The 18,491-nt window shown below is 47.9% G+C and overlaps 1 protein-coding gene across 2 annotated transcripts in view; it reads right to left on the reverse strand.

Moving 5' to 3' along the window:
• STK24 (serine/threonine kinase 24) overlaps positions 1 to 18,491 on the reverse strand; it is a 126,543-nt gene that overhangs the window by 73,234 nt on the left and 34,818 nt on the right. Inside the window, exons 1-2 of one of the 2 annotated variants that reach the window (XM_042929473.1) lie at positions 7,593 to 7,817; positions 5,854 to 6,084 (exon numbers count right to left, since the gene is read on the reverse strand). In XM_042929473.1, coding sequence (XP_042785407.1) covers positions 5,854 to 6,084; positions 7,593 to 7,670 — 309 coding nt within the window. In that variant the 5' untranslated portion in view covers positions 7,671 to 7,817. Of the gene's footprint in view, positions 1 to 5,853; positions 6,085 to 7,592; positions 7,818 to 18,491 lie in introns of those variants that run through there. The other variant, XM_042929479.1, reaches the window with a different exon arrangement.

Raw genomic sequence — 18,491 nt, forward strand, 5'->3', positions numbered from 1 at the left:
GTACCGTCAAGTGTGGGCGGGTACATGATGGGGCAGCTGGTGAGAGGTACAGCAAGAACCGTATTTAGGTGGCTGGGCCCCAATGTCACATGCTCTTTGTCACAACCACAGAAAGTCCCGCGCTCTGTAGGGACTTCTCCAAACAGGAGTCCTGGCTCTCTTCTCTGGCCCTTTAAATCTGCCTTTTTGACTCAAGTTCAATTAAGCTGCAAATCACGTCTCACATACTGTACCAATAGTATCTTATTTTCTGTACCTCCAGGAGAATGTGCCAGGACCGTCTGCCTTCAGGGGTGGGGAAGACATGAGCGAGAAGGAATCCATGCACTTGAATGAGAATTCCTGCAGCGCAGGAGAGTTTGTACCCGTACCAGGCATATATGTTGAACGCAAATGTTTCCCAAAACTGAATAACCCATCTGTGTTCCTAACTATGTCAGAAACCAGGTCAAAACAAAAGCAGGATCTACCATGGGGCAGTTTGGGAAAAAGTGTGAGTAAAGATAAATTCGGACCTGTCCCAACAGGTATGTTTATTATCATGTAGCAACATTAATATTTCTTCTCTGAGATAAAAAGATCATGAAATTATAATACAATACAGGGAAGCAAGAGACTGCAGTTTTGTTTTGTTTTCTTTCTGGAGATAAAGCGTAATGGGCTGATTATGTTATCTAAACTTGGATGTGTCTGAAAGTCAAGGGAGAGGCGATTAGCAGTCACACTGGGACAAGGAGTCCTAAGAAGTGGGTGGATGGTAGCCTACCCAGCAGCCTCATTCACAAACACACCACCATTAATATACGTTTTTCTTTTACTTCTTTTCCTAAAGGCAAAATGATTGGTTTTTCTATTTCATCAGGAGCTACTATTCGCCCCTTGGAAAAGAAAGAAGAAAAAAAGAGACATGAGAAATCAAAATGGGGTGCCCGGGTGGCTCAGTCAGTCGAGCATCCGACGACTTTGGCTCAGGTCATGATCTCAGTTTGTGGGTTCGAACCCCGAGTCAGGCTGCGCTGACAGCTCAGAGCCTGGAGCCTGCTTCGGATTCCATGTCTCCCTCTCTCTCGCTCTCTGTACCTCCCCCCCTTCTCAAAAATAAATAAATATTTTTAAAAATTTTAATAAAAAAAATTTTAAGTCAAAATAATTTAACCCTTAAAAAATTACTGCAAAGTGTACTTGTAAGGTACATGACACAGCCAATCCTTTTACCAGCAGAATTTGTATTTACACAGAGTAGTCAATTTTCTAAAACTCATCAGGGGACTTTTCCATATTAGTTTTCTAGTGAATCTGATGAGTAAAACTACCCAAAAAAATTTTAGGAACTGAAGAAAAACCTAACTCTTCCGTTGGGGATCTGAATCCACATTAGACGACTACTCCATGGACACGTTTCCTTAGCATCAATACTACAACAAAAACAACTAAGATAAACACAGCTTTTCTGTTTTCTAGATTTTTTTGCCTTGCACTTGATTTGCTCTGGTTACGCTGGCTTGATGTTTGAGAGTACTAACTTATTATAAAAGAAAATGACAAAACTGATTTTTAGAATTTTGAAGCATCTGGCACAGATATCTTATCTCTTATTAAAAAAATAATTAAGGGGCGCCTGGGTGGCTCAGTCGGTTAAGCGTCTGACTTCAGCTCAGGTCATGATCTCGCAGTTTGGGAGTTCGAGCCCCACATCGGGCTCTGTGCTGACACCTCAGAGCCTGGAGCCTGCTTCAGATTCTATGTCTCCCTGTCTCTCAGCACCTGCCGCCCTCCCTCCCTCCCTCAAAAATGAATACACATTAAAAAAATTTTTTAATAATAAAAAATAATTAAGTCATCACTTGCTAAAAGTCTCCTATATGCCAGGCACTTTATCTATATGTTCTCAATCTTGATCAGTAATCCTGCAAGATAACTGTTACGTTTCTGTCTTTCATCCTCAGGAAGTCAGCAGCCTGGAGAAAAAAACCCTGACAGTCGAGTACCTATGCTAGGATCCAAGACTAAAACCCTGGCTTTGATTCCAAGTCAATCTCAAAGTGGAGATTCTAATAATCTGCCTATCTCTGCAAAACAAAACAAAACACCTGAGAGATCTATACAGCTAAAAAGAATAAGTAGAAATTGTAACGACTGCAAAAGAAGAAAAGAGGCTTAGAATCCTATGTGACATCATCATGCCCTGTTAAGATCCTACTGTGCCCTTACTGCCTAACTAAAAAACCAAACAATTCTCTCTCTGCACACCAACCAGATCACCCCCTGCACACACACATATGCATGCACACACACAGTTTTATTATGACCTTGAGGATAGTATTTTTGTGACCTAAGATTCCAGTGGTTTATGGCTGGGACACAGAAGCTTCTGGTTAATTAAATATCCTCACTGGTTTAATCTCCCTAACATTAAACCCCTAAACTACAACAAAGGAAGATCTTCTTTGGTGTGTAGTAATACCCTTTAAGGACCCATCCAGGCGTCAGATTCATCAAAAGAAACTCAAGTTCTCACTGCTGAAATTAATTCCCTCTGCTCCTTCATCTGACCTTGTTTTTGTTTTCAGTCTTTGGGGGGAAAACTTGCCACACCACACTGAAGCTCTGTGATTTGATCCCAGCCACCAAGTGGAAATCAACTCCACTCACCTCATCTTTGGTAACATTCAGTATATTCAGACCACTACTTACCTATTGTTCTTAATCTCTTTTTCTGGACCGGATGATTGAAACTGACACAGTTAGAGACCTCTGAATGCTAACCCAGTAGGACGAAACTAGTTTCTGCTCATTTCTTCTTTGCCCCATCTTGGTATGTGAAAGTCCTTCACACCAGGTGAAGTCGAAGGCCCTCTCCCATCACCACTTAAGGAACTAATAAGAATATTACCTCTGAATGCCATGGGGAGCTTTTAAAAGGGCAACAAAAACCAGAGAGCACAGGAATTTTCAACTTAGTGTCAAAGACCCATTGACCCATTCGTCTTTTGTGTCGATTTATTTTGTATCTGACTGGACAGTTAGGACTATACAAACTTAAACTTCATGAGCCTACCGAGATGATAGAAGAGCCTCTGGCTTGTCACTGAGCGTCTTCCCTGGGCCAAAGAACTTCATGAAACTCTGTTATACGAGAACCAGCGGACAGAGTCACAGGTCTGGACTCGTGTTCTGCCCAACTTACAACAGCCAATATTGTTTAACTAGAGAAGTCCCTTATGTTTTTAATTAGACAGAATCATCCATCTTTTATACGGTTTAAGAAATCAAGGTTTCATGGTGGTGATTATTATTTTTGGCATTCTTGAGGCAGTTATAGTCTCTAAAAGACAATCTGCCTAGTAAAATATAAGACACTCTAGACAAAGTTATCCAAATTTTTCATACTGTCTGAAGACAGTCAGTGGAAAAAAATCACTCCATGAGTTACTTCACTTCCTTTACAGAGTAAGTGACTTTGAGCACCAAGCCCATTGCCTGTTCCATGACGCACATGATGAGACGCCATTTGCCAGCCTCTCCAGAGTCAGGTGTGGCAGCGTGGTGGCGTTCTGGCCAGGGGAATGTGGGCAGGAAGAATGTGCTCTTTATCTAGGCCTGGGCACATGGACACTTCTCACGGGAGCCTCCATTTTGGCCCTCACAATGACTTAAGGCAGACGAGCACAGCCATGTATGGAAGACGGAAGGAAGAACAAAACAGAAGAAACTAGGATTCCTACAAAACTGGGGGAAAACCACTCATCAATCAGGACTACCAGGGAACAAGAAATAAACTTCTGTCAGATGTGCGCTATTAGAAATGTGGGAGGTTATTCTAGCAGCTGGCATTATGCTAACCAAACAAATTTACTGGGCAACTCTAGATCAAGGTTAGGCTGACTTGGAATGGATGCTCTAGAATTAGTGACTCAGGCAAGAACAGGACATACCAGATGGAATCTCTAAATATGTACAGTGAACACCATGTTTGGCCATAATAAAGCAATCTATTCCAGTAAAAATTTTGCTGGAGAACTGAGGTTGAAAAGATAACTTTTGAACCACTGATCCTTTATTTCCATAGCTGGCATAAATCACCAAAAATCTGTGAGAATCTTCAACCCTGCCTTTGCCAAAGGTACCATAATTCATATTAAAATAAATACCAGCATACCACAGGAAACCCAACTCTGAATTTACTATAAAACTACTGTTGAAGTCATTTCACAAAGGATATTATGTGATACAGCAGAGTTCAAGTTGAGTTTCTTTAACTATTTGTTTTTTCGCAGTAGAAATTTAAGATCAAGAAGACCTTTGCTTTCTCGTATGCAAGTCACATGTGTTCCCTTGGAAGAGAATCAAAACATATAGTGCTTCCCTTCCTGCCCTCTCGAGACCGAAAATGGATGTGCACCCACCCACACACACACATACAACATTCACTGCCATCACTGGGGTCCTTCCTCCTCCTTGCTTTGACCTCAGTGAGCATGTCCTTCACTGCTAGATTACTTCAGAGATGAGGTATGAATAAATTCATCAATTAAGGAAGGAAACGAACACTCATTAAGTACCTACCACATGGTAGGTTATTTTTACACGGTCTTGATACCATTTAATCTTTGCAAAACCGTGAAATGTATATACCATAATTTTCCATTTTACAAAGGAGGAAGCAGGGAATTTTTTTAAAAAACAAACTTGCTCAAGGCCATACATGAAGACAAGATACAAGTCCAAGACATAGGACTCCAAAACTTAAATCTTTCCATTTCAAAATGCTGCATTTGACCTACGACCATCCTCCGGGCCATCCTTTGCCATTGGACCTACGCCATATTGCCAAAATAAGAAAACTGGATTACTGCTCAATTTTTATTTCATTAAATATTCATTTTAAGTGAATCGATGGTTCTCAAGTTGGCCATCCTTCCGCTTATACCTTATTATCACATTTCCGCAAAATCAAAGCATGTACTGTGCACGCGACCCCATGAAGATTTTAGAGGATAAACCCAGGGCAGGAGGAAGCACAGCCGTGCGTTATCTGGGCTCACCGCTGCCTCTCTCAGGAAGTAGTTCTTTCTACCTAGGAAGTGTTGGTTTCCCCAAGGGTTATTTTAGAATTTTTGTTCACCAATTCTTAAACATTTCCAAAACTCCGTCTGGGAAGATACTGCTAAGGTCAGTAAACAGGCACAGGCCAAGGAAGCCGAAACACAAGCGACAGTCTTCTACTTTCTCAGCGGGGCGGCAGGAGTGCCCTACAACATCTAAAATGGTTCCATGCCAGACTGGAAAACGATTTTTAATGCTCTTCTTTTTCCTACTTACAGAACAAGGTGAAATCAAGGACAATTTGTAGTACTGTATCACAACTCTTTTAAGTAATTATTTACTTCCCTAGAATTCTTCAAAGTCAAATATAGATAAAGTAGTTCACAAAATATTATCAGTTCCAGCAGTTATTTAAAACAGCATTAAACTACAGTTGATCAGTGAGACTATCAAAAGGCTAATATTCTTAGGTTAGCACGAGTTTTCACCATGCTAAAATTAGGTAAATTCATGGTTGTCAGTTACAATACCTTCATAATCAATGTGTCTCTGGTGACCAAGTCCTGCTCAAAAATACGCTTTCCTGTTTGAAAGGGAATTTCAACACATGCTTTAACCAGAATATATTTCTATAGGTGACATTTAAGATGATAAAACTGTCGACGCCAGGTTCTTTTGACTGCTAAGGTCAGAACATTTCTCCTTCCTCTGAAAGCCTGCTGTGCTACTGACGACCTTTATGTACGCCACTCCAGCTCGGTCAAGCCCTGCGTCACGGAAAATCACGCTCTTATTTTCAGGCCTTACCTTCAGGTAGGATCCATAATATTTGGTTACGTATGGACTGTCACACTGACTCAGCACTGTGATTTCTTGTTGAATGTCCTCTATCTCATCTTCAGCTTCTTCCAGATCAATGATTTTTATGGCAACCACTTTCTGAGTCCGAAGGTCAATGCCTTTGAACACCTCACCAAAAGAACCCTTTCCAATTTTCTCCAGTTTTGTAAAAAGCTCTTCTGGATCTGCTTTCAGGTTCTGTAGAAGAGAAGGAAAAGAAGGGAGACTTCAATAACTCACAGTATGGGGACTGATTTTTCCTTTTACTCATAACATACACAACACGGTCTTCCAAGGACTGATCCATTTTCTTAAGGGTCACGCTGGTTGTGACCACAGTTCCTCACATTCGGGACACAGAGACTTCTAAGCCTCACCTCTACGAAACACGGCAAGTGTGCAAATAAGAATAACCCAGATTATAACAACTGGGAAAGGCTCCAGCATTTGCATAATTAAATAAAAACCCAAACACTTATTTGAACATATTATGATATATGGATTTATTGAAAAACACTCTTGTTTAAGCAAATATTCCACTTTTCTTCCTTCCTTCCCCCCCGCTCAAAATTTCTAAGTGCAGGTTGGTATATACTAAATTTAGGTTAAGTAGTACTTAATCGTTTCCTAAGAGGCCATGTTTTAAAGTCCAACAAACACAGTCCTATGCATCTTCACTTATAGCCTAAATATTTTAACCAGATCCCAGAAAACACAAAGAACCTGATTTCTTTTGTCTTGTTAACATTACCTCCTTGAAATCGCTGCGAAAGCTCTTAACCACCAACAGGATCGCACGAACACACACAGCGTACGTTTCCAAGGGGCCCAGATGTAGGGACTCTGGCACCCATCCTAACGGCTTCCTGACCACAGAGGTATGAGCAGCTGAATTCTCAATGGGCAACACACTGTCATCCCCAGGGGATGTCTGGAAATGGTATGAGGCAGTGTTTGTCACAAACCGAGGGGCGAGACTGACATTCAGCAAGGAGACCTGAGGATGCTGCATATCTTGGCACAAGGAACTGCCAAGCCCAAAACGCTGCTGGCATCACCTGAAACCCCACAGAGCAGGAGAGCACCGGGCGAGCCGCCACCTTACACACCTTCCCTCGGTGTACGTGAGCAAGAGGACACCGGGCCCCCCCTCAAAGTCTCCCAGTCCTTGTAAGAAACTGAAATATGGAAAAGGGAGTAAGATGGGGAAGGAGGGGGGCTAAAGAGGCGGGAGAGTAACAGGCACAAGGAGAGGACATATGGGGGGGCAGCGAGTAAAGAGGGAAGACACAGAATCACAGCATTTCGGCGGCACTGTCGGACGAGCTCTGCGGGCTAACCAGGCGCTAACTGGTAACTTGTTCCCACGGGGAAACACAAAGAGTTCCAAGCACGAGCTGGAGCCCATCCAGCCGGGCCCCGATGTGGAGATGCTGCTGTGCCAGCGTGAGCCCTGTGGAAATCACGTACCCCAGTAACGCCTGGGCAAACTGACGGTCGTGGGTGGTCTCAGGGACCCCAGAGAGGTCCCGTTTCTGAGAATGCACACCAAACTGTAAAAGCTCACAAAACCCACCAACCCTCTCAGTAAAAATGAGTAAAGGAAGCAAGAAACGCATCCTGCGGTCACCAGGAAAAAGGAACAGGAGAGAGACCACGTCCATTTACAGCAGCTAGAAACCCCTGTTTGCAAACCCCTCCCTTACCTCCTTCCCTCCACGATGAGGGGGGGTGGCCCTCCTTTTCCTCAAGGCCAATCCTAAACGCTGAGCTTTTGAGTCCATCCTTCTGTCCCCCAGGATGTGGCTTCATCAGCAGCCCCCTTCGTCGCTCCCTCTTCCGTTCAGCCCTCTCTACAGACCCTTCGCCCTTGGCGGACGGATCCAGTTTCTCCCATTAAAAGGAAACAAAAACAAAAAACAAAACCACCTGGCTTCTCTGGTCACCCTCCTCCTCCACTCTCTCCTTCCTTGAGAGTTCCCTGCAAGTCCCCGGGACCAGCCAGGCGCCCCGCCCCTCACGGGTCACCGCTGCAGTCTGGCTCTGGCTTCGGGTGGCGCAGTGCCAGATCTGAACCTCCTCCACGAAGCCCTCCCTCTGGGAACTTTCCAGTCCCCTGGTATCTAAACCCTGCCCTCCACTCGTCTCCTCCCCAGGCCCTAGTTCCAGAGGAGTCTTCCCACAGACTCTACCCACGCGGCCGAATCACAGGTATTCTCCCCGTGGCTCCACGCTGGCCTCCCAGCCCTTCTCTACTCGTTCTCCCAGTATAGTTTCAAGGTTTGATACCAGGTTCCCCAAATCTGGCTGGTCAGAATTACCTGGGATGCTTGGGAGATCCCCAAAACATTCTCAGTCATACACGGGGGCAAGAGTACACAATCCATGTTTTTAAAAAACCCCAACACCTTTGAGGAAGAGCTGTTTTTAAACTATCGTGTATACGGTACCTTTCAAATTGCTAGCGCCAGCCTCGCCTTTTGAATTTTAATTCCTCGGATCAGTTACTAGATACATATTTCTACCTGGACATCTCAAGCACAACATACGTGAACTGAATTTGTCATCGCCCTACTGAACTGGCCGTCCCCCCAGAGCACACTAGCTCCTTCACCAGACCATAAGCTGAAGGAACTGAGGGACCATGTTTTTCACTGCTGTGCCCACATGCCCGGGCACAATGACTGCTGGCCAATAAAGGTCCCCTGAGTAATAAGAAAGCCCCAGCCTTACACTGACACAAACACAATCTAGGGGGAGTAGATACTACGAAGAATACCCTAATTCGGACAGGGACAGAGAGTCCAAGAAATTAGGGGAGGGGGGCCATATCTCTGGCTTACAAGGGTAAGGAAGTGGCAGTAAGAATTTGCAGGAATGGGGGCACCTGGGTGCCTCAGTTAAGCGGCCGACTTCAGCTCAGGTCATGATCTCACGGTTGGTGAGTTCGAGCCCCGCATCCCCGCATCAGGCTCTGTGCTGACACCTCAGAGTCTGGAGCCTGCTTCAGACTCTGTGTCTCCCTCTCTCTCTGCCCCTCCCCTGCTCTCTCTCTCTCTCTCACACACACACACTCTCTCTCTCTCTCTCAAAAATAAATAAACATTTTTTAAAAATTAAAAAACAAAAACGAATCTGCAGGAACAGTGATTCTCAAGTCTCAGGGGCATCAGAATCACCTGGCAGGCGTGTTAGAGCACAGGCTGTCTGGCCCACCCCTGGAATTTCTGGTTCAGCAAATCTGGTGTGGGGCCCAAGAATCGGAGTGTGCCCAGGTGATACAGAACCACAACGGTCAGGAAATCTGGGGAAAGAAGAGCAGCCTTGACAAGGTGATGTGCCACGAAGATGTGACTTGTTTTAGGTTATCTAACCTGACAACCCTCTGCTAAGTCTCCCACCCCCAGACTAAGAAAAAACAGTGACATTTCCTTTTCAAGAATTAATAGAAAACGAAGCCAACAAAAACGTATCCAAACTCCTACAATGGAAGGGATGATGGCGTGGGAGCCTACTACCAAAATAACCAAACAATTCATCACGTCTATGTTCACGCCCCTCTACGATGTGACTGGCACTCCTCCCAGCAAGAGAGAGCCCACATCCCCATCCCGGAATCTGGGCGGATCCAGACCCGTGTTCTGGCAACAGAATGTGATTTCTAAACCTAGGCCCCAAAAGGGCCGGCCAGCGAGGCTGGGAATGGAAGCATGTGGGAGGGACCCGCTTCAGCCTCTGCACGCAGACAAGGTCAGATCACTCTCCGCCATCCAGCCTCAGTCCCGGCCACCTGCTCCCTGCAACCACCTGACAGCACCCAGTAGAGGCCAGTCCATTGCCCAGTCAACCCACAGAATCATGAGATGTAATAAATCTGCTGTTTTGAACCAACCAGCTTTGGTGGGCTGGTTACTCACCACCAATGACTGACACCACAACTGATGCCCAGACGGCATGTGCTGGGCTAGACCCCAGAGCTGCTGGGGACAGTTTACTGCTGTATGCTGCTCACTACCGCCCCCCTCCTCTTTGAACAGTTACCTTGTTCCCACCTTGCCATGTTTGTGTGTTTGTTTTTGGGGGGTGTCTTTTCAATTCACAGCTCTCTGAATCAAGAGGAGCCAGACCTAGGGGCACCTGGGGGACTCAGTCGGTTGAGCATCTGACTTCGGCTCAAGTCGTGACCTCGCGGTTCTTGAGTTCAAGTCCTGTGTCAGGCTCTGTGCTGACCGCTCAGAGCCTGGAGCCTGCTTCAGATTCCGTGTCTCCCCCTCTCTCTGCCCCTCCCCTGCTTGTGCTCTATCTCTCTCAAAAATAAACTTAAAAAAAAAAAGAGGAACCATACCTAAGGAACTATAACCTAGTGGCCCTGCTGCAACCATCCTTAGCTGAGGCAGGCAGGGCACAGATTTTCAGGCCGATGCTGTGCCACAAAGGACGAGCAAAAATGGGAGAGGAATATGTCCTACAGGTGTGAGGGACACGAATCCTTAGGGACAGAGGCAAGCTGGTAATTCCAGTAACAACTCCATCCTCCTATGTCCACACCCCAAAGCCATTATACCACTCGCTCCCACCAAGAGGTGGCTTGAACCGGGACTGGCCTTGAGGATTTCCTGTGATGCTGTGCTATTTCCAAGGTCAAACCTTAAGAGGCCCTGCAGTGTTTGCCTTGCCCTCTTGCAATGCCTCCGTCAGCACAAAAATGGGCCTGGGCTAGCCTGCGGAAGAGGTCACATGAAGAAGTCACTAGCCTCACACCCAGGCCAAAGGCAGCCAGCCAGTTCTCCAGCTGACCACAGACATGTGAATGAGCCCAGACGAGGCCTGCAGGACCCCCCCACCCCCACCCCCTGGCCCACCACCACCCCTAGTCAATGCCAGGAATCATGAGAAACACTAAATCATCGCTGTTTTAGGACCAAAGTTCTAGGGTGATGTCACACAACGATAGGTGACAAAGTCAACAGAGATCACAGATCACTGCAGGAGAAAAGTGTCCATCCTGGGAGAGGGAAGCAGGTACAGATGGATGTTCTATACTCTGGAGGATGTTTCATTGTAATACACCGCCTGAACTCCCTACGGCCTCATTTAAGACGGCTGTTCACACCGCACTTCGACCACCTTCCCCAAAGCCCTTTTCCCCGAAGCCCATACTGTCCGAGGCAGCTGCTTTGTCTCACATCTGCTCGAGGGTGGGGTGTCATTCCCCACTCTCTGCCACAGTGTCGGCAGCTGTAAACCAGGCTACAAACCGTTCCTGGTAAGAAGGAAGACATCTGCTAATTCGGTGACAGCAGGGGACTACACGAGCAAGGTTCCTTGCCCTTTGGCAATTCATTATCACGCAGTCAGAAGAAAACCAGTGGCAACGATGGCCTAGTTCAAAGAGGAACGTCAAGATTCTGTTGCCAGCATCTGTTCTATGAGCAAAGTGGCTTTCTCTGGTAGAAGAGGTGCCCACTCTGCCAGCCGCCTTGAGGACTTTCTGTTCAGAAAGGTTTATGATGAACAAAGCGCTGGCCTTCATCCCAGACGAGAAAGGCCTGCCAGAGCCTCAACCCACCTATGCCACCTGCCCGACGGGCAGCAGGGCCCCCACTGCTGGAGTTCCAGCCAGGTCGCGGGCAGGAGCCAGGACACGCAGTGGCACAGCCTTCTCTGAAGCAGCGGCAGGTCGGGACCCTCCTGCCAGCACTCGCCTCTCCTGGATCAACATGGCGGGGCGGGGGGGGTTGGCTGGGAGCCCCAGGTGGGGTCCTGCCTGCACAGAAACATCCCACCCCTCAGCTCCTGGACTCATCGCTCAGAAAGACCAGTTAGGTGTGTCCAGGAAAATTCCCACCCACGCTGCTGACCTAGAGACCCTCATTCTGAGGGAATGAAGGAAGGCGAGGCTTCTCCTGATGGAAGAGCAAGAATCTCATTTACATGTTTGCTAAACCCTATGACCCCATTAGCAGCATCTAAAAGTCTGTTTCCTCCTGAGGGAGGGGTCAAGGGGATAGAAAAGTAACAGCAGAAATGACAGCGTCTCCAGATACAAGCACTACTGTGACTCACGGAGAGCACGAGGCCTGCACTTAGGTTCTCCAGCAGAGGGCTCTTCTCCAGGCCCGGCTCTCCAGCCCCCTCGAAACCTCCACCGCTGCGTCCAGAAACGTCCGGGAAACCACACTTGGATTCCACTTCTGGCTGCTTTATTCTCTTTCCCATCACCGTTCCTTCCTAACGACACCAGGCCGCCTGCCCCATTAAACCTTAGCTAAATCCTGGACCTTCCTGGGCACTCACGCCTCGGCTTGCCTGTTTTTAATTACAAGATCTAGGGAAACCGGAGCCTGTGTTGTACTTCCTCATATTAGGTCAGGATCCCGGAGAACGGACCGAAATAACTGGAAGACGCATTCCCTCAGATGCAAGGATTGGACACAAGTCTGGACTCCAAAAATGCTCCAAAGCCCTACCCCCACAAGCCCAGAAAATCTTCAGGCTCAAGGATTGTGGGAAGAGCCAAAAAGCCACCAGGGAAAGTGCCCCAGGTGAATCCAGAGTCAATGGTTTCACCGAAGTTTCTCACTGATCAAGACCTGGAAGTTGCAGGGTGACCAGCTACCCCCAAAGCCAGGATCTCCTACCAGCCCCGGTTTGTAACGAACAAACACGTCCACAGCAGTAGTGTCGCACAGGCCACCTGCACCTTCAAGATTCCTCTGGAAGAAATGCCACGTGGGCAACGTCCTCCCCACTCCAAGACTCTGAGACGCTGCAGGGCTGTGTCCTTCTGAAGTTCAGGCTTCTGCAACAATTCACTGTATTTCATAATCCCTCGAGAGAATTCATTAAAATAGTTCTACGATGACAAGTATTCTGTATTTTTAAACCTGAATAGCTCTTGCTGTTTTATTTGGATCGTTTCTGGCAACAAAACACGCATCTGGCATTACTAATCAACTTTCAAAGCTCCTTGGCTTTAGACGGACCGCTCGCACAGCCGTGCCGTACTACACCGCTCTGGGTTAAAGCCAAGCTTTTCTCTTTGTTTCTCCAGAAAGAGAAAAAGGAGCCAAGTTTGATATGTTCGAACGCTTGCTACTTGTTACATTACTACCCGTGCAGCGGCAGAGGGAACGCTGGATGGGGAGGGGGAGTCAGTGGCAGGCGTGCCCCGTCCCCACCTCTGGACCAGGGAAGCATCCATCTGGCAGCTGAGCTCGGCCTCGGAGTCCTACTCCCCACCCCCACCCCACCACCACCCCAGGCGGCCACCACCAAGGCAGCCGACGGGCACGCAGCCGCACCTACGTGCCAGCCAGATGCACCCCACCCCCAACCCGCCTCCGCCCTGGCTGCTGTCACTTCCCTTCCCTATCTGCCCAGCTCTGCCACCCCGTGCTCCAGCGCCACTAGTGTTACCGCCTACCATTGCCAAAGCTGCAAATTCCGGCACCCCAACTCCTCTCCCATCCCTCCCTCCAAACCGTACACATCACCCTCCTGAGACGTCTCTCCGCGCGGAGCCCCCTGCCCGGCTCGACAGCGGGTGTGCTTCCCACTGACCCACTACGCAACCTTCCAAAACCTGTTGGCAGACTTCAGCTTCCAGAGAGCCCACGGTTTTCCTCTGCCGCTTAGAACAGCTGAGGACAACGCGTCATCTGGAGACCGAAGTCACACTCAACTGTGAAATCTGAACCTCACGGCTCCTTCCTTACCCCACTTTTCCGCCCCCACCCCCACCGATCCTCCCATCGCCCACCTTCTCAACACGGTCTACAAACACCAAGGGCTGCATAGTGTATGATTCCACTTACAGAGCATTCCTGGAAGCGACAGAATTAAGAGTGACGCAGAATAGCTGCGGGGTTGCTGGGAAAGAAGGGACAGGCAGACTCTCTGCGGCAATGGAACAGTCCTGCATCACGACTGTGGTGATGAAATTTCACAGAACTATACACCCCAAAAGAAAATAGTCCAAGCAAAAACCAGTGAATTAGGCCTGCACCTGAGTGAACAGCTGTGCCAACAACTAACTGGTTTTGACACTGGAAGATTCAGTCACCTGGGAAGGCGAGGTGAAGGGCACACTGGGACTACACAGCGTTTTCTGCAACTTCTTGTAAGTCTTAAGCCATTTAAAAATCAAGTTATTAAAAATTCTTAAAATATTTGAGAAGAAGAAGGAAAAAAAAAGCCCAATCTCAAATCTGTGTCTTTCTACACATTCTTCCTTGTGCCCCAGAGAGGCCACCCCTATTTCCAGGCTCTAGGCAGGAAATTCCCATTTACTGCTTCGTGCCCCTCAAAGCCCACCGCTCCCTCCAGCAAAGGCAGCGGTCTCCTTGTCCAGGGAGCACATTTTTTTTTTTTAGGCTGTGGGTTGAAAACTGTATTAACGACATTTTACAGGTTGTTTTCCTGCTCGAGATTGTGATCAACCGCTGAAGAATGTATCTTATAATCTTGCCAACTAACCGGGCCAAGAGGTGAGCAGCAAGACAGCATCCACACTTCCTTAGAAAGCAGCCTCGGCCACCCTCAAACACTCGAAAAGCCCAGCCCAGATCCAGAGCATTACAGGGAGGAGACAAGGGAAGTGTAGGCACAGCCTTGGAACGCACCCAGTATGAGCCGAACGGCTGCTTTGCGCTTGTTTCGCAAAATCTCTCATCTGGGGCGGCAGCTATCGGAGATCTGGAGAGAGGAGACCCAAAATAAACTACCGGACAGGTACTCGATACTGTCCTTCTCAATACATAAATCGTCTGCCAAAACCTATGGTTCCTAGGGGGCCATAAGCACTTGGGAGGCCAAACACAGGAGTTCAGACCTCTGCTCTGCCAAATTACTAACTAGCAAGTTACTGAACCACCCAAGCCTGTTTCCACATCTGTAAAATGAGGCAATACTACACCTTTTAAGGTGCTGAGAAAAGAACCTAAGAAAAACTTCTTGTATGATATCTGCTGAACAGTAAATACTTCATAGAAACCACTCTTGTTGTAGTTAATCCTGAGCTACTCTTTCGGACAACACTTGGTCACGATTCAGTAGTATCTTAGAGGCCTTTCACTTGAGCTAGAGACAGAAGTAAAGCCCAGATCACCTACCTCACAGACCAGGGCACATTCCACTGCACTACGCTAAAATCAACTAAAGTAATGAATCAGTCCTCTCCTCCTTCAGGAAAGGGACCAGGGGAATCCTAGGAGGCCTGAGGGCTCATCGTCAGAAAGGGAGAAGGCAGCATCTGCAAAAATCCTAAGGCGTGGAGGCCAGCCCCCTGGAGGTCAATGAACCACTGACCAAGGAGGCCAGAGGGTCCAACCACCTGAGGGGCTCAGTTAGTTAAGTGTTGTCAGACTCTTGATTTCAGTTCAGGTCATGATTTCACAGGTGAGTTTGAGCCCCCACCTCAGGCTCTGCACTGATGGTGCAGCACCTACTTGGGATTCTCTGTCTCCCTCTCTTCTCTGCCCTTTGCCCACTCACAATCTCTCTCTCTCTCTCTCTCTCTCTCAATCTTTCCCTCTCCCTCCCTCCCTCCCTCCCTCCCTCCCTCACTCTCTCAAAAAACAAAAAACATTAAAAGGGTAGCTGGGTGGCTCAGTCGGTTAAGAGTCTGACTTTGGCTCAGGTCATGATCTCACAGTTCATGGGTCCAAGCTCCACGTAGGTCTTTGTGCTGACAGCTCAGAGCCTGGGGCCTGCTTTGGATTTTGTGCCTCCCTCACTCTCTGCCCCTCCCTGCTTGTGTTCTGTCTGTCTCTCTCAAAAGTGAATAAACGTTAAAAAAAATTTAACAAAATAAGCATTAAAAGGCTCGGAGGTCTAAGAAATGTGCTAGGAACTATCAACAATGAGAACCTTCTGAAGACCTTAAGTTCCCTACAATGGTGGCTACTAAATCCCGTAAAATGGGACACCCTAGAAGGCTGGCTCTGCTCCACAGGCAGTCTCAGGAGAAGGGACTCGAAGTTAGATGAGCATAAGCAACTTTAAATGGAAAAGAAGAAATACTGCAATGTAGGAAAGATGCAAAAGGCACTGCCCCGGGGGACACAGCACACCCAGGAAGCTTGTCAACAGGTTCATGTGGTTCCCAGACAGAAACCTACTTTTAGACAATTTATGAGACATTCTACTAATAATTCCTGAGCAGAACCTTGAACCTAAGAGACTGTCTTGCAAAACAATCTGCAGAAGATTTGAACACATAAGGCAGCTGTATTCTGACACCCAGAGAGGAACCAGAATCCCAGAGTTCCTGGCCTCCCCTCATTTCGCAGATCAGATGAAAGCTGCAGACGCAGGCTGTGAAACTCTTTGGTCTTGGATGTGCCCTGGGCAGAATGAAGCCCTAAGAAAAAGTAAGCACCCACTCCGGGGCACCTGGGTGACTCAGCTGCTTGAGCGTCCAACTTCGGCTAAGGTCACGATCTCACGGTTCTGTGAGTTCGAGCCTCGCATCAGGCTCGCTGCTGTCAGCTCCTCTGCACCCGTTCTAATAAATTTAAAAAAATTTTTTAAATAAAACTTAAGCACCCAAAGAGGTATCCCCACCGGTGTGCAGCAGTCATGTGATTAGTCCAAGGACACAGGGTATGTGACAAACCCTGAACTGGAACTCAAGGCCACCTGATTCTGAGGTTTGAGCACTTCCAGCCCTGCCTCCCAAGCTCTGGTGGCAAAATACCTAGAGCATAAAAAGACCCTAATGTCCCCCTGCAGACGTGACTCCATGACCTTGAGCAAGTTCTTCACTTCTCAGGAAAACAGAACAGCGGTGCCTTGAGCATTTATTTACCTCCCCACCGTGTCAGAGGATCAAATTAGCCTAAGTAACAGGAAGAGGGTGGCACACGGTTGGCTGACTAGTGCTCCCTCTGCTGGAGCTGGCGTGGGCTGCGCGCGAGCACTTCGAAGAACGAGCGAGGTCATCCTGACAACACTCGATTTTGGAGACCTTTTTAGAAATCACTGAAAACACGGGCCAAAACACTTACTGAAAACATACCATTTATAACACAACGCAACACGGTCCCAAAGAGAGATGGAAAACCTGTCATGTTTAAGCATGGCTTACCTGCACAAGCCTATTTTTAGTACAAGTCATTCTTCTCACAAATAAGACCTCTGAGAGCTGATTACCAGCAAATAAAATGCCGAATGCCCATCTCCTCAGATTAATCTAGCCGTTACATTTCAAGAGGCCTTCTGCATGGAGAGTAAGATGCGCCAATTTGTCTACTCACGCCCATTAACCTGTAAAGGCTTTCCCCCTTGTATCTAGTTTAAAGCTCGTTCTTTATCGGGGTCTTTCCCATGCCTCCCCATCTGAAAAAAGCTGCCCTTTTTATGGAATGCATACAGGAATATATACGTACGAAGCCACTATAGTATCTATAACCTCCCAACTGCCCCCCCAAAAAAGACCCCAAAAAAGCCAATGCCTTTTCATGAGTATTTTCCCAGAAATCCTGTCACCAGAAGTCTCTGAGATGTCTGAATCCCCTTCAATTTTCTGGGAGTGGAAGCAGCAAAGAAACTTGGTGGTACACGCCTGGCCTGCTCCCTTGACCGGGAAGCCCCCTGCACGCTGCTGGGAAGGGTATCCTGGTTCAAGGAACTGAATCGTCACACATTAGTAGATCCCCCCACAATCAGATCACTGGGGATCCCCCTGCAGCCAACTCTGGACGCGTTCTGACACAAACAGAACGAGGGAAATTTTGAGCTCCCCTCTCTGACTCGATAAGGGAAGTATCTGGTTAGGACTCTGGTTTTCACACCCAATGCTGATTCAGGACACCAGGCTCCTCTGCAGGGGGAAGGACAAATTTGCACAACGGTGTCCCACTTAAGTAACAGGTTGTGGCCGGAAGGAACGACTCACCACCCAATGGGGCCAAGACGGCCTGAGCCTCCTTCAGAAGGGAGCAAAAGCCACACCAACCAGGACATAGGGCCAGGAGAGCGGGTGGGGAAGGACGTGAAGATGACCAGCCACCCCCCCTTGCCCTGCAAGCCCACAGTGAGTTCCAGGCAGTGGCCCTCCCCGCTGCGTGTGGGTGAAGATCCCAGCAGGGGCTGCACGCCAGCCCGGCCCCAGAGCATGAAATCCGAATCTCTGGGGATGGGGCCCCAGCCTCAGTACATTTTAAGTCCTTAGAAGGTTCTACCGCGCTCCCAAGGCTGAGAACCAGTGGTCTGGGGCAGGGATAGCACAAACTTGACCTGGAGAACTTTCACCTCACCCATCTGCTTTTCCCTACCCTGGAAGCAATCACATCAGGGTGACTAGGGACACAATCAGGGCTGGGCTATCTCGCCGAGGCTCAGCTTTTCAATCTTCCCCACCCCTGGCACCCCAGCCTCCATGGACTTCAGCCTCCTAGTAACTAGCCAACCCTGCAAACCCCTTCTCCACCTGTAGCCCCCAAGGGTGTTCTGTGTATTAGCTAGCTGGTTAATTTAAGGTCTCCAAAATAAAAACCTTTATTTACCACACAAAGACCTTTAGACAGCAAATGGTTTCAATCAGCTCAAAGAACGGACAGAGTTTTCCAATCCTCGTAAGAAGTCTCATTCCTGGCTAACTG

The sequence above is a fragment of the Panthera leo genome, chromosome A1 (assembly GCF_018350215.1).
Source record: "Panthera leo isolate Ple1 chromosome A1, P.leo_Ple1_pat1.1, whole genome shotgun sequence".
Lineage (NCBI taxonomy): Eukaryota > Metazoa > Chordata > Mammalia > Carnivora > Felidae > Panthera > Panthera leo.